The sequence below is a fragment of the Bos javanicus genome, chromosome 3 (assembly GCF_032452875.1).
Source record: "Bos javanicus breed banteng chromosome 3, ARS-OSU_banteng_1.0, whole genome shotgun sequence".
In the NCBI taxonomy this organism is placed as follows: Eukaryota; Metazoa; Chordata; class Mammalia; order Artiodactyla; family Bovidae; genus Bos; species Bos javanicus.
In genome coordinates this window covers 34673075-34687048 of record NC_083870.1, presented here as the reverse complement: position 1 = coordinate 34687048, position 13974 = coordinate 34673075, and the positions used below count along the sequence as shown (strand labels likewise).

General features: G+C 37.1%; 1 protein-coding gene across 4 annotated transcripts in view; it reads right to left on the bottom strand.

Annotated features, from left to right (window-relative positions):
- The window catches only part of WDR47 (WD repeat domain 47), a 62199-nt gene that overhangs the window by 39414 nt on the left and 8811 nt on the right, over nucleotides 1–13974 (bottom strand). For 3 of the 4 annotated variants that reach the window (XM_061410972.1, XM_061410968.1, XM_061410969.1), the window contains exons 2-3: nucleotides 5280–5339; nucleotides 105–271 (exon numbers count right to left, since the gene is read on the bottom strand). In XM_061410972.1, the coding sequence (XP_061266956.1) occupies nucleotides 105–271; nucleotides 5280–5294 (182 nt within the window). In that variant the 5' untranslated portion in view covers nucleotides 5295–5339. The remainder of the gene's footprint in view (nucleotides 1–104; nucleotides 272–5279; nucleotides 5340–13974) is intronic. The other variant, XM_061410970.1, reaches the window with a different exon arrangement.

Genomic DNA, 13974 nt, shown 5'->3' with positions numbered 1-13974 from the left:
TTTTCATGATTATAAACACCTACCTATATTGTACCTATTATCTTATTAATACTTAACATTTCTTGGAATGAGCTACAAACCTTACAGTGATAATGAAATCGTACCTCAGGAAAAGCATATCATCAGAAAACAGGCCATTTATGACTCCACTTTCCTTCTCAAGGGCCAACATACTAATATGGAGCTTCTTTGAATTCAAGAAGTCTAAGATTAGCTTAATGATTTCGACCTCTTTTACATTCACTGTTTCTTCAGCCGTCATGTCGATAGCCTAAATATTAAACAAAATAAAAACAAAAATTAGTTCTACTGTTTTACTTCTAAGCATTATTAACTACATGGAGACTACACATAACAAGTTTCTTGGAAATAATTAGTACAGGTATTCAAAGTGAAATTAATGTAATATTTGTCAAAACCAAGTCATTCTTTGAGGTATGATATAGGTATAGCTATGATTTTTTTCAGTGTTTATCTTCGAGAGATATACATTGGAATTACAGATTGATATGAAGTCTGAGATTTGCTTCAAAATAATACAACAGGCACATGGCAGGAAGTAAAGAATAATAATCATGACTATTAAAGTAGGGTAATAGGTAAATGGAGGTTCATAATATTTGCTATGGTCTGAACATCAGTGTCTTCCCAAAATTCATATGTTAAGTGATGGTATTAGGAGGAAAGACCTTTGGGAGGTGATTAGGTAATGAGGACAAAGCCCTCATGACTAGGATTAGTGCCCTTGTAAAAGACACCCCAGTTTTCCTGGTGGTCCAGTGGTTAAGACTCCACGCTTCTACTGCAATGGGCAACCAGGAGTTCCTAGTTGGGGAACTAAAATCCTGCATTGCCTCTCGGCATGGCCAAATAAAAATGAAAAATGAAATTAAAAAAAAAAATAATAATTAAAAAGTAAAAGAGACCCCAGAAAGCTAGCTTACCCCTCTCTCTTAGGAGAATACAATGTGACTCAGCAGTCTGCAACTAGCAAGAGGTCTCTCACAGAACCTAACCATGCTAGCATCCTTATCTCTGACTCCCAGCATCTAGAATTGTGAGCACTAAATTTCTTCTATATATAGGTCACCGAGTCTATGGTATCCTATTACAGCACCTCAGATGAACTAAGATAATATTATTCTGTCTACTCATACATATGTATAAAATTTGCAATAAAGAATATTTTTAAAGTCACAAATATCCAAACCATGTTTAGCTATGTCCTATATACTCATTCAATAAGCACTGGATATCTTTTCTTTGTGATATACACTGTCCTGTACTCACTCTGTCCTTAAGAAGTTTACAGAATGTAGCAGCAACATGTAAAATATTGTACTCTGTACTTTGGAACCAAATAAAACAAGGCTGATTGAAAAGCGCAACTTTAAGTAATATTGGTACTATCAACATAAACATCAATGATATTTCAGTTCTTTCAAATCCCTTCTCTTACCTGTTAAGTCTGCAGTGATACAACTGAGCTCACAAGTTAATCATGAAGAATTAGAACTAAGAGGAATTCTGAAGAGCATTAGGTCAACATTCTCATTTTAAAGATGAGACCACACAACTTAAATGCCCTAAGTTGTTGCAGTTTTCAAAAGTCCAGGCTCAGAGCAATACAAAAGAATAGCAAGCTAAGGAGACTGGTTGCAAACAAACGTGATCAGATAAAACAGCATCTTTCCCACAGGACCAATTATCTTTAATCAAATGCACAGAAATATAAATATATACATGTATGCATACAGGTTTATTTTTTTCAATTTGTTTACTATTTTGACAATTCATTTCTTCATAATGAGAATTAATTACAATCATGTGGCAGACTAGAATGCTCATCAGATTAGTATATTTTTTCTCTTAGGTGAAGAAGGCACTAAACCAAGGACAGAGCACGGGAAAGTAATTAGGACTCAAATAAGTAATGACATCAGACTAAGCTAATCTCATACATCCATCTCCACAGTAAGGACATGCCTACCTCAGGAAACAGACAAATCACAAATTCTCCCCCAACAGGCCAGTCACCCAACTCCTCATGCTTTGGGTTTCCCTTTGCTGTCTTCTGAGCTGACTACCCTTCTGTTCATAGACTTTGTTCAAAAGACTTTGTACGATAAAATTAATGATACTTCCATTCAATAAATTCTGATCATATTTCACAATTGTCTCTCTGAGATTATTCCTAGAGCACACTGATTTTAGCATTCCCCAAATCTTCAGATAGTTCTTACTAGAAAAGAATTGTTGTTGTTTAGTCACTAAGTCATGCCCAACACTTTACAACCCCGTGAAGCCTGCCAGGCTCCTCTGTCCATGTGATTTCCCAGGCAAAAATACTGGAGTGAGTTGCCATTTCCTCCTCCAAGGGATCTTCCTGACCCAGGGATCAAACCCACGTCTCCTGCTTTGGCAGGAGAATCCTTTACCAATGAGCCACTGCTAATTTAACTCCCAGAAAAATAACTGAAAAGCTGCCTCAAAAGTTCTTAGAGGGCACTTCATTTAAATCACCATATACCAATTACACAACCTAATATAGAATTGAGACCATAACTTTCTAACATTCAATACATACAATGATATTAAATAGTTTATAGGCCTCATATTATTCAACACTCAGTTTAATACTAAGTAACTCTGGAGTTATTATACTTTGAATCTATGGCAACAGTCCCACTTAAATTTAAATCATAACCACAAGTTTCACACTGCCATCATTTCTGATCAGTCAATAAAGCCTAAGAGAAGTAGTATATTCCAACAATACATATTTTACGATGATTTTATACTTAGATTTTGAATAGATGCAAAAAATATACCTTAATTAACCGGAATTATTCAGGGTTTTAAAAAATTAATTTAAAACATAAGTTTTAATTCTAAACTGTAGAATTCCCAGTAGAAAAGTATACTTTAATTATCCAAACCAGAATTTTAACTCTTATAAACTTTACTGTTGCTAGATACAACATAAAACACAGGTACATAATGACTATATTTTAGAATTATAATTTTTGAACACACCCTCTGTTACTGCAGCATTTGAAGAAGCTCCCAAAATCCTAGCTGTATATATTTTAAAGATAACATATAAAAGCATAATCCATCAACATTTTTTAATCTCCTTAAACTATTAGTCACTACAAAGCTAAGATTTTCCTCTAATTCGGAGAAGTAGAATTCAGTAATAAATGCCTCTTCCTCTTCCCTCAGGGAGACTATAAATCAGTAAGATTCTACTAGCTTCAGTTCAGTTCAGTTCAGTTCAGTCACTCAGTCGTGTCTGACTCTTTGCGACCCCATAAATCGCAGCACACCAGGCCTCCCTGTCCATCACCAACTCCCGGAGTTCACTCAGACTCAAGTCCATTGAGTCAGTGATGCCATCCAGCCATCTCATCCTCTGTCGTCCCCTTCTCCTCCTGCCCCCAATCCCTCCCAGCGTCAGAGTCTTTTCCAATGAGTCAACTCTTCGCATGAGGTGGCCAAAGTACTGGAGTTTCAGCTTTAGCATCATTCCTTCCAAAGAAATCCCAGGGCTGATCTCCTTCAGAATGGACTCGTTGGCTCTCCTTGCAGTCCAAGGGACTCTCAAGAGTCTTCTCCAACACCACAGTTCAAAAGCATCAATTCTTCGGTGCTCAGCCTTCTTCACAGTCCAACTCTCACATCCATACATGACCACTGGAAAAACCATAGCCTTGACTAGAAGGGCCTTTGTTGGCAAACTAATGTCTCTGCTTTTGAATATGCTATCTAGGTTGGTCATAACTTTCCTTCCAAGGAGTAAGCGTCTTTTAATTTCATGGCTGCAGTCACCATCTGCAGTGTTTTTGGAGCCTAAAAAAATAAAGTCTGACACTGTTTCCACTGTTTCCCCATCTATTTCCCAAGAAGTGATGGGACCGGATGCCATGATCTTCGTTTTCTGAATGTTGAGCTTTAAGCCAACTTTTTCACTCTCCACTTTCACTTTCATCAAGAGGCTTTTTAGTTCCTCTTCACTTTCTGCCATAAGGGTGGTGTCATCTGCATATCCGGACAAGGCAATGGCACCCCACTCCAGTATTCTCACCTGGAAAATCCCATGGACAGAGGAGCCTGGTAGGCTGCAGTCCATGAGGTTGCTAAGAGTCGGACATGACTGAGCGACTTCACTTTCGCTTTTCACTTTCATGCATTGGAGAAGGAAATGGCAACCCACTCCAGTGTTCTTGCCTGGAGAATCCCAGGGACGGCGGAGCCTGGTGGGCTGCTGTCTCTGGGGTCGCACAGAGTCGGACACGACTGACATGACTTAGCAGCAGCAACAGAAGCAGCATCTGCATATCTGAGGTTATTGATATTTCTCCCAGCAATCTTGATTCCAGCTTGTGCTTCTTCCAGTCCAGCGTTTCTCATGATGTACTCTGCATATAACTTAAATAAGCAGGGTGACAATATACAGCCTTGACAGACTCCTTTTCCTATTTGGAACCAGTCTGTTGTTCCATGTCCAGTTCTAACTGTTGCTTCCTGACCTGCATACAGGTTTCTCAAGAGGCAGGTCAGGTGGTCTGGTATTCCCATCTCTTTCAGAATTTTCTACAGTTTATTGTGATCCACACAGTCAAAGGCTTTGGCATAGTCAAGAAAGCAGAAATAGATGTTTTTCTGGAACTCTCTTGTTTTTTCGATGATCCAATGGATGTTGGCAATTTGATCTCTGGTTCCTCTGCCTTTTCTAAAACCAGCTTGAACATGTGAAAGTTCACGGTTCATGTATTGCTGAAGCCTGGCTTGGAGAATTTTGAGCATTACTTTACTAGCATGTGAGATGAGTGCAATTGTGCGGTAGTTAGAGCATTCTTTGGCATTGCCTTTCTTTGGGATGGGAATGAAAACTGACCTTTTCCAGTCCTGTGGCCACTGCTGAGCTTAGGAACCACTAATATTATTTTTAATGTGACAGACAGTATATAAATGTTCATAATTATTACTTGAATTAATTTAAGATGCAAAAAAAAAGTCAATGAAGAAATGTCTCTTAAAAAGTACAGAGTAGCAGAGCAGCAATGAAGACACAGACAGAGAACAGACTCGTAGACACAGCAGGGGAAGGAGAGGCTGGGCAAACTGAGAGGACAGCATGGAGACATATACATTACTGCATGCGAAACAGATAGCAAGTGGGAATTTGCTGTTTAATACAGGGAGCTCAACCTAGAGGGATGGCATAAGGTGGGAGATGGGAGCTGGGGGCTCTGGAGGGAGGGGCCTATGTATACCTGTGGCTGATTCATGTTGATATATGGCAAAGGCCAACACCATATTGTAGAGCAATTATCCTACAAGGAAAAAAAAGTAGAGTAGATGATTTTGTTTGCAACTCTTCTAAAAGCCATTCAATGGCTATCATCAAAAAAATCCACAAACAACAAATGCTGGAGAGGGTGTAGAGAGAAGGGAACCCTCCTACACTGTTGGTGGGAATGTAAATTGGCACAGCCAGTATCAGTTCAGTCCAGTTCAGTCGCTCAGTCGTGTCCGACTCTTTGAGACCCCATGGACTGCAGCACACCAAGCTTCCCTGTCTATCACCAACTCCGGAAGCTTACACAAACTCGTGTCCATCAAGTCGACTATGGAGAACAGTATTGACGGCCCTTAAAAAACTAAAAATAGAGCTATCATATGACCCTACAATCCTACTCCTGAGCATACATCTGGAGAAAAACATGATCCAAAAGGATGCACCCTAATGTTCACTGCAGCACTGCTTACAATAGCCAAGACATAGAAGCAACCTAAATGTCCATCGACAGAGAAATGGACAAAGAAGATGCACATACATGCAAAGAAATAATATTCAGCTGTTAAAAAGAATGAAATAAGGCCATTTGCAGCAACTCGGATGGACCTAGAGAGTGTTATACTGAGAGAAGTCAGTCCAACTGACAAAGAGAAATATTGTATGACATTCCTTATACCTGGAATCTAAAAAGAAATGATACAAATGAACTTACTTACAAGACAGAAAGAGACTCACAGACTTAGAAAACAAGCTTATGGTCACCAGAGGGAAGGGATAGTTAGGGAGTTGGGGAAGGTCATGTACACACTGCTATATTAAAAATGGATAACCAACAAGGACCTATAGTATAGTACATGGAACTTGACTCAATGTTATGTGCCAGGATGGCACATGGGAGACAGGTCTGGGGGAGGATGGATACATGTACATGTATGGCTGAGTCCCTTCACTGTTCACCTGAAACTACCACAACATTGTTAATTAGTTATACTCTAACACAAAAGAAAAAGTTTGAAAAAAAAAGATATACATTTAAAATAAGTACTTGAAATACATGTTTAATCTACTTATTAGAAAAATAAATAAATAAAATGAAACCCATTCAAGGGAATTCCCTGGCAGTCCAGTGGTTAGGCATCCACGCTTTCACTACCAATGATCCAGGTCTGATCCCTGGTCAGGGAATTAAGATCCTATGGCGGGGCCAAAAAAAAAAAGTCATTCTAAAGGATAAAGCTCCAGCCCTTCAATCTATTCAGCCAAATCAGCCTTGATAACATCTTAGGTAGATATGCCAGCCCATGTACATGCGTGCTCACCAAGCAGAATTTATAATATATAGGGCCAACAATAAAGTGTATTCCACGTAAAACAGAAAAAAAATTGGGGTAGGGAGGATCAGATTGTTTCAATATTTTCATACTAAAAGATTTGCTATTAAAAAATAAATCTCAAAACGTGAACTCTATGAATTTTCCTCTAAGAAATAAATGTTTACTTATATTCAATAATGAAGTAAGGAAAAAAGAGTTTTTTTTAATAAGTAAATATATCTGGAAATGAGCTAGACAGAGGTCAGTATTTTAGTACTAAGATACAATTAACATCTACAGAAACTAAATTCCAGATGGGGTCTCTATATGGATTCCTGCTGATAACTATCTAAGTGAATCAAGATTAAAAGAATGTATTAGAGGGAAAAAAATAAAATTATTTTTAGAAATCTAAGATTAAAGGTAAAATGTTAGCAATAGATAAGAAAAAAAAGAATGGTAATAGAAATATATTGACTTCTACGTATATTTCCATACATAGATATGAAAAATGTTTCATGAAAAAATATCAGCTTTCTAACCAAACATAAATAGGTATTTAAATGTCCCTTTGCAATGAGGTACTTTCACTAACTTATAATACAAAATAGGAAGGAAGAAAATGCAGAAGGCTAAGAATGATTCAAAAGCATTAAGGGAATTAGGGCACATCCATTAAATATTTTATAGTCAAGAAAAAAAAGTGTTTAAGAAAGGCTCCATTAGTCCCTATCCCCATCCTAAACAATAAACACTGCTTTCTTTTAACTTTCCAAGAATTAGAGTGCCTAACACTGAACAATAGTGCTTCACCATTCCAGTTTACTGGCAAAAATGCAGATGAGGAAATGAAGTTATTATGAAGATTTTTTATAAAATAGCAAACTGCAACGTAAGACTACTGTAACTTCTCCTTTAAAAAAAAAAAAAAAAGAGGGAGGGGAAAAACGTCCTAGCTCTTAAATAAAAAAGCTTTCCAAAAACTTATGCTGCTGCCAGATTACTAACTACAAATATCTGGTCCTTCAGGAATATCAATGTGACATTGCAAGTCACTTAATTTCTACTGGCCTCAATTTCTTCACACATAAAATAAGAGGGTTATTTAGTTTGTCTAATTTCTATGATTTTCCTTCAAGTTTTACATTTGTTTTAACTCACATTTCAATAACAGGAAGTATATTTTCTTAGCGGGAAATATCAAGTCTGGAATAATCAGAAGTCTCTGATTCTAAGGTCAGTTTAACAAGAGAAAAGAAAGATTTGTTTTAGATCATTTACGTCAACAAAAGAAAAGCCCTTCTAAAAAAAAAAAAAAGAAAAGACCTTCTAACTGCAAGGCCCTGTCACGTCTACTAATCAGCTAGCATGGATGCAGCATGTGTCCCTTCTTACTGCTGACAGCTGCTCTCTATTCATCAATTATTTTAATTTACCTTCTGGAACTGTGAATGATTTTTAGCCTGAAGAACAAATTACATTTAAAGCAGGTGCAGCTTTATAAAGCTATAAAAAGAAAAGAATCAATTAACATAAAAATACGTTGTATATATGCATAAAATATCTCTGGCAATAGACACAAGAAACTGATAAAACTGGTTATCTCCATGAGGGGAAAATGGATAATAAACAACAGAAATGGAATGGATAATAAAGACGAAAAATGGTATCACTATATACCCTTTTGTACCTTTTTAATTTTGGACCATGTGCAATTATTACCTATTCCAAAAATTTTAAATATGTTATATGAAATTTATATATTATATTTATAATTTAAATATTACATATGAAACATATATTCCCTGGTAACTCAGCTGGTAAAGAATCTGCCTGCACTGCAGGAGACCCGGGTTCAATTCCTAGGTCAGGAAGATCCCCTGAAGAAGCAATAGGCTACTCACTCCAATATTCTTGCCTAGAGAATCCCCATGGACAGAAGAGCCTGGCAGACTACAATTCATGGAGTCTCAATGGATCAAACACAACTGAGTGACTAAAACAACACACACATGAAATATAATGACCTTCCAATTGCAAATAACTGGACTATAAGGAATATAATATATTCATTATTTATATATATAACAAAGCAATAACATTTCAGAATGATTTGTATTTTTTTCATAAACTGAGACCCTCTTCTCAGATTCTATTCAAATATTATTTCAATCTTTATAAGATAAAAGTATTTGTATTATTTTCATATTCAAACCCACAAATATTTTTTAAATACATTTAATTACTAAAGTACTAAAAAAAATGTACAAGATAGGTAGACACATACTGTGTAATTCAGTCACATAAAATCCAGGAAAGGTAAATTAAAAAACTGCCAAATTTGGCACTAAAAATGTAAAATGTAAATCTTCCATTTAACAGAAGTTCCCATGAACAAGGTAATAGATAAGGGACAAGGACCAAATATAATACAAATGGCTAAAAGATTACCATCCAGAACATAAAAATAGCATCTTCAAATCAGTATCTCCCCCAAAATTCCAGGTGAACAACAATTCACAGCACTAAAAATAACCCAAAAAATTGATGAAAAGATGTTCAACTTCACTAGAAATATTAAAATAAGATACCAACAATGGCAAAATTTAAAAGACCTGATACTATCTAGAGTTGCCAAGAGTGTGAGTAAATGCCCCTTCACACACACCATGTTAAGAATATAAATTGGGGACTTCCCTGGGGATTCAGTGGTTAGGATTCCATGTTTCCACCACAGTGGGCACAGGTTCAAACCCTAGTTGGGGAAATAAGACTCTATATGCTGCACAGTATGACCAAAAATCTTTAAAAATACATAATGAAAGAAAGAATATAAATTGGGACAAACTTTTGGAGAGAGAATTTGACAGTATGAAATTTTCATCTATGAAAATTTTCTATGAAAATTTTAAATGCATATACTCTTCGACTCACTAATTCCAATTCTATTTCTAGGAACCCATTCTGCAAAAATATACAAATAGGTACAAAGATACATATACAATACGTGAACCGTGAACTTTCACATGTTCAAGCTGGTTTTAGAAAAGGCAGAGGAACCAGAGATCAAATTGCCAACATCCACTGGATCATAGAAAAAGCAAGAGAGTTCCAGAAAAACACTTATTTCTGCTTTATTGACTATGCCAAAGCCTTTAACTGTGTGGTTTACAATAAACTGTGGAAAATTGTGAAAGAGATGGGAATATCAGACCACCTGACCTGCCTCCTGAGAAACCTATATGCAGGTCAGGAAGCAACACTTAGAACTGGACATGGAACAACAGACTGGTTCCAAATAGGAAAAGGAGTATGTCAAGGCTGTAATATTGTCATCCTGCTTATTTAACTTTTATGCAGAGTACATCATGAGAAACACTGGGCTGGAAGAAGCACAAGCTGGAATCAAGATTGCCGGGAGAAATATCAATAACCTCAGATACGCAGATGAAACCACCCTTATGGCAGAAAGTGAAGAGGAACTAGAGAGTCTCTTGATGAAAATGAAAGAGGAGAGTGAAAAACTTGGCTTAAAATTCAACATTCAGAAAACTAAGATCATGGCTTCCTGTCCCATCACTTCATAGCAAACAGATGGGGAAACAGTGGCTGACTTTATTTTTTTGGGCTCCAAAATCACTGCAGATGGTGACTGCAGCCATGAAATTAAAAGATGCTTACTCCTTGGAAGGAAAGTTATGACCAACCTAGACAGCATATTAAAAAGCAGACATTACTTTGTCAACTAAGGTCCATCTAGTCAAGGCTATGGTTTTTCCAGTGGTCATGTACTGATGTGAGAGTTGGACTATAAAGAAAGCTGAGCACCGAAAAATTGATGCTTTTGAACTGTGGTGTTGGAGAAGACTCTTGAGAGTCCCTGGACTGTGAGGAGATCCAACCAGTCTATCCTAAAGGAGATCAGTTCTGGGTGTTCATTGGAAGGACTGATGTTGAAGCTGAAACTCCAATACTTTGGCCACCTGATGTGAAGGGCTGACTCATTTGAAAAGACCCTGATGCCGGGAAAGATTGAGGGCAGGAGAAGAAGGGGACAATAGAGTATGAGATGGTTGGACAGCATCACCAACACAATGGACATGGGTTTGGGTGGACTCCGGGAGTCAGTGATGGGCAGGGAGGCCTGGCGTGCTGTGGTTCATGGGGTCGCAGAGTCAGACACGACTGAGTGACTGAACTGAACATATACAAAGATGTTCTTTAAGATTTACTTGTAATAGAGAAAAATTAGAAATGAACTGAGCTCTCATCAATAGGAGAACTGTTAATTTTTGGTAAATTCATATTATAGAATACTAATGCAGTGATGTATATCTACTGTACCTTACCAATAAAAAGACACATTACAGAAAAATACAGGTATCAACAAATACTTGACGAATCGATGAACAGAAATAGGCCTATTTATCTCTTTTAAAAGGGAGAGCATAGTATCTCTGTATCTAAATAAATGACAAAGAGAGGCTGGAGGGATGCATATCAAACTGTTCAGAGTGGTTACCCCTGAAAAGAAGGAGGAGAATGGATGGAGGGCAGGGAACTAGGAAAGGAAAGGATTGAAGGGAGATTTACTCTTCATCATTCAAAATCATCTGAACGGTTTATAACCAATATATATTCATGTATTATGTAATTATACATACATTTCTTATACAAATAAAAGTTGTAACAGAAAAAAACTATGAAAATGAAAAAAAATCACAGAATTAGATCTCAAAAGTTCTATATCAAGGTACCAGGTACAGAAGAATCCCAACCACATGGACTATAGCCTGCCAAGTTCCTCTGTCCATGGAATTCTCCAGGCCAGAATACTGGAGTGGGTAGCCATTCCCTTCTCCAGGGGATCTTCCCAACCCAGGGATTGACCCCAAGTCCCCAGCACTGCAGGCAGATTCTTTACCATCTGAGCCACAAGGAGAGTCCACAGACAGGATTAAATGCTACATTTACAATGCAAAAACTATTAGGCACAAAAGCTATTGTAGGATCTGATATTGCTTAATTGATCTTTATAACAATCATAAGATTGACAATGTTATCTCTATTTTACAGATGAAGACACAAAGCTTTGTATGGTCAAAAACTTAGCCCAGAATTTATATTAAGGCTGAACATCTCACTAGCAGCTGAATACTTCTTTCAGAAACATGTCAGGACATAAATTCCAATATCAACATTGATGTCGACGCCATCCAAGAAATTTCTCAAAAGTAACTGAAGGAACCTATTCAACTGTGTAACAAAAAACAAAGAGGTAAAAAGGAGGCAAATATTTATACTTAGATTAATTTTCAGATCAATTTTTCATTAATTCCTTAAAATATCTGCGTTGCCTTATCTTGACAGGCAAGAAATTGCATCCTCCTCCCCAATCCCGAACCTAAGCTTTGTAACAATTAAAATTAGAATTTTTGACTGTGAAAGAAATACAGAGACAGAGAAGATAGGCAAAGCGAGACACAGAAACAGAAACAGGAAGGGAGAGAAGGAAGGAAGAAAAGACTGTAGACAAAAACTCTAGGACAAGACTGGAACCGTAAGTTGACTAAAGTTCTTTCTATTGTATCACATTTATTTCCAAGAAAAGAAAGGGCAACAATACAAAAACAAGGAAAAACATAAAATGGATACACGGTCATCTAAATATGCCAAAATGAAAAACCTTCATCGAACTCGAAAAATATAAAAATTATTCCAACAGAGGTCCATAGTTCTATCATTTTTCATATTGTTTTTCTATTAAACAATGCTAATAGGGTGGGTAAATAAGCTAGAAGTCTACGTTAACAACAATCTAATCAGAGTTTTAAACATACCCTTTTAGCTAGAGAGACAAAATTATTAGCTCAACTGTGTAAGATACTAAAATGAATTTAAAGATTACTTTTTTTATTTTAAAAGATCTCTCCACGTCTAGTAAAATATAATTCCTAACCTTTACTTAATAAACTCCAGTTAATTTTTAAATTATGTTATCCAAATGAATACTGTCATCAAAAAACTAGCAGTATTGAAAATGACAGGAGGGAAGGAAACCTCCAAAGTGAAAAAAAAAAAAATTTTAGATCGAAAGAACTCTATAGTTTAGCTGTTTGCATCTGTGCGTGCTCAGTCACTTCAGTGTCCGACTCTTTGCGACCCTATGGACTGTAGCCCGCCAGGCTCCTCTGTGCATGAGATTCTCCAAGCAAAAATACTGGAGCCGGTTGCCATGCCCTCCTCCAGGGGAGCTTCCCAACCTAGGGATCGAGCCCACGTCTCCTGTGTCTCCAGCACTGTAGGCGGATTCTTTACCACTGAGCCATCAGGGGAGCCCCTTAGCTGTTTAACTTTTGACTTTAAAACAAACCAGATTTGAAAGTACCTTTGAAAAGCCATACTGAATATGGGGAAGTCTAAATAAATTTTTTTTTAATTAAAAAAATTTTTACGTCTTTTTGATCTTTTTATGACTCAAAAAAGCTTAATTTTTTAATTTAGCTTTCTGATTCTGGCTTGTGTTTTCAATACTTTCACAACAATTTTCTACTCCTCGATAAGGAAAGTGCATTTAATCCTGTCACAAACATATGTAGCACATATGGAACCACTACATGTTGGTCTATACTTTTTAGACAGCCTCATAAGCCTGCAATGCGGGAGACCTGGGTTCGATCCCTGGGTTGGGAAGATCCCCTGGAAAAGGGAATGGCAACCCACTCCAGTATTCTGGCCTGGAGAATTCCATGGACTATATAGTCCATGGGGTCGCAAAGCATCAGAAATGACTTGAGCAACTTCCACTTTGACTTTACTACGAACTTCAGGTCTCACAGCATGAATTCCTTGGAAGTTGGCCTGGGCACACTCCACAGGCAGATTCTGGTGCTTTCCCAACCTTCTTGGGATAAAGGTAAATAATTCTATTACCAGGGGTCAGGACAGCCTGGTTTTGTTACAGGCCGTACTGCAGGACAAAAGACAATGGTATGTCAAATGCTGTATCATTCTGAATGCTTTTAGATACCATCGCAGAAGAGGAAGAAGAAACTAGATAAATTTCAATAGTGTGTTGCTACAATGCTTTGCTGCTGAACATAACTTAGTTTTTGGAGCACGACCAAAAGCAAAATTACGGTGCTAATTTAAAGCATAAGAATTTTAGATCTAAAAAGGAAGTATGTGAAAAATTTGTTTTATTCTTAAATAATATACTTTTTTAGGGACCTCCCTGGCAGTCTAGTGGTTAAGACTCTATGTTCCCAATGCAGGGGACATGGGCTCCCTCCCTGTTCTGGGAGCTCCTGCATGCCACACGGGTGTGGCAAAATATTAATAATAATACACTGCTTT